The sequence below is a fragment of the Hippocampus comes genome, unplaced genomic scaffold, assembly GCF_001891065.2.
Source record: "Hippocampus comes isolate QL1 unplaced genomic scaffold, H_comes_QL1_v1.1 scaffold99, whole genome shotgun sequence".
In the NCBI taxonomy this organism is placed as follows: Eukaryota; Metazoa; Chordata; class Actinopteri; order Syngnathiformes; family Syngnathidae; genus Hippocampus; species Hippocampus comes.
In genome coordinates this window covers 1,617,514-1,619,665 of record NW_017805134.1, presented here as the reverse complement: position 1 = coordinate 1,619,665, position 2,152 = coordinate 1,617,514, and the positions used below count along the sequence as shown (strand labels likewise).

The 2,152-nt window shown below is 40.7% G+C and overlaps 1 protein-coding gene across 2 annotated transcripts in view; it reads left to right on the top strand.

The window, feature by feature from the left end:
• The first annotated feature begins 547 nt into the window (after positions 1-547).
• The window catches only part of taok2a (TAO kinase 2a), a 10,334-nt gene continuing 8,729 nt past the window's right edge, over positions 548-2,152 (top strand). Inside the window, exons 1-3 of one of the 2 annotated variants that reach the window (XM_019866461.1) lie at positions 548-569; positions 1,525-1,570; positions 1,660-1,756. In XM_019866461.1, the coding sequence (XP_019722020.1) occupies positions 1,531-1,570; positions 1,660-1,756 (137 nt within the window). In that variant the 5' untranslated portion in view covers positions 548-569; positions 1,525-1,530. Of the gene's footprint in view, positions 570-654; positions 729-1,524; positions 1,571-1,659; positions 1,757-2,152 lie in introns of those variants that run through there. The other variant, XM_019866459.1, reaches the window with a different exon arrangement.

The following is a 2,152-nucleotide window of genomic DNA, read 5'->3' as shown; positions in this document are numbered from 1 at the left end:
ATTACAGTTAAATTGCTCTTTAAAAATCTATCATTCCAGTTTTAGGTCACCCAGACCATTTTAGAATCTTATAATAAAACACATTGTTGTTCGCTGCTTGTCAACTGTTTTGGGGTCATCTTAGAATTGGTATTATGTTAGAAAGAAATTTACTTTTTTTTTTTTTTTTTTCCACCACATAAGCAATGTCCAGACCATATTTCTGATTAGTTTATCTTGATCAAAATAAACAGTATGCTTTCCGTGCAACGTTGACTGCCCAAGCTTCATTTTCTCTTGGGGTCATCTTAGAATTGGTATTATGTTTGAAAGAAATTTACCTTTTTTTTTTTTTTAAATCACATCAGCAATGTCCAGACTATATTTCTGATTAGTTTATCTTGATCAAAATAAATAGTATGCTTTCCGTACAACGTTGACTGCCCAAGCTTCATTGTCTCCGCCGGCTGACTCACCTTTCAGGCCCGAGACGTGCGCAACAATGAGGTGGTTGCCATCAAGAAGATGTCGTACAGCGGCAAGCAGACGAATGAGGTGACCAGTGTTATCTGAAGGAACACACGGCATGGGTATGATCCCAGCACTTATTTTGACAGTATTCCTCAAGGAAAAAAAACTAAATCAATTATTTTGCTATGTTACTGCAAGGGTAACAATTCCTGCAGAAACTTCGCCATCCAAACACCATCGAGTATCGAGGGTGTTATCTGAAGGAACACACGGCATGGGTATGATCTCAGCACTTATTTTGACAGTATCCCTCAAGGAAAAAAAACTAAATCAATTATTTTTCTATATGTTACTGCAAGGGTAACAACGTGTTTCTTATCAGTAGAAATAAAGCAAATCCCAGTGGAAAAAAAAAACCCCAAAAGCAAACCTTGATTTGAATAATGTTGTTTGCTTTTTGGATAAGTGGGGGAGGGAAAATAAATAAAAATACATAGCATGGACTTGTATAATGTTAGGTTAACGTGTTTCTTATCAGTAGAAATAAAGCAAATCCCAGTGGGAAAAAAAACCCAAAAGCAAACCTTGATTTGAATAATGTTGTCATTTGCTTTTTGGATAAGTGGGGGAGGGAAAATAAAGAAAAATACATAGCATGGACTTGTATATAATGTTAGGTCCAGCATAAGAGTCCATTACATGAGATGAAGTGCTGCAGGTTGACACATTTGGGAGATCGGTTTGACCTCAGGATCCGACCCGGTCAGTCCATGCGGAATCCTTCACTACATCTCCCCCACTTCAGATTTTGGCCTAGTTGGTCGGTGTTGAATCCATACGTCATCACCACCTATCCCTCACTCCAAGCAGGAGTAGGGGGGAGAAGCTGAAGTAAAACAGGCCAAAATTCCAAACCACAGGCTCCAAAGCAGATTAAGAGGCAACTTCCATACAATGTGAGATTCAACTTCATGCAATAATGCGAAAATAAGTATGAAGTTGAGATTCAAACATGGTTTCGGGACGGAACGTTTTCAAGATTCGTTTTTCAAACCACGTCTACTCTGTGTGCAGTTGGTGATGGAGTACTGCCTCGGATCCGCCTCCGACCTCCTTGAAGGTGAGTCTTACCGCGAAGGTCGGCCCGTCCCAGTGACTGCCACACGATTATTTTTTTTAATTGGCATCCAACACGGTTGTTGTTTGCAGTTCACAAAAAGCCTCTGCAGGAGGTGGAGATTGCTGCTATTACTCACGGAGCGCTGCAGGGGCTGGCCTACCTTCACTCTCACAACATGATCCACAGGTGACCGCTTACGCTTGATTGATGATTGATTTTTTTTTTGCTGCCCATTGGCGGGAGTACGTCACACATGTCCAAGTCACTGTGCAGAAAACACAACTTCCTGTATATCGGCAGACTCACTCTCGTTAGTTAGCTTGATTAACACGGTCACAATCGCATTGTTTTCTAATGGTCCCGAACCAGTCTGTCTTGTCTTCTACTTGATTGTGGTTTTCGTAAACACATAACCATTAAGAAGCTTAGCTGATGTTTGAGGGGCGAGCTACATGGTGACGTACAAGTCGCTTGCCTGTCTTTGAAGCTGTTACAGTGACTAATGGCATTGTTGCCATTTTCTGTTTTCCTCTGTTTGATCAAGGAAACAAATCTTGGAATCCGATTTGAGTAATTTTCAGA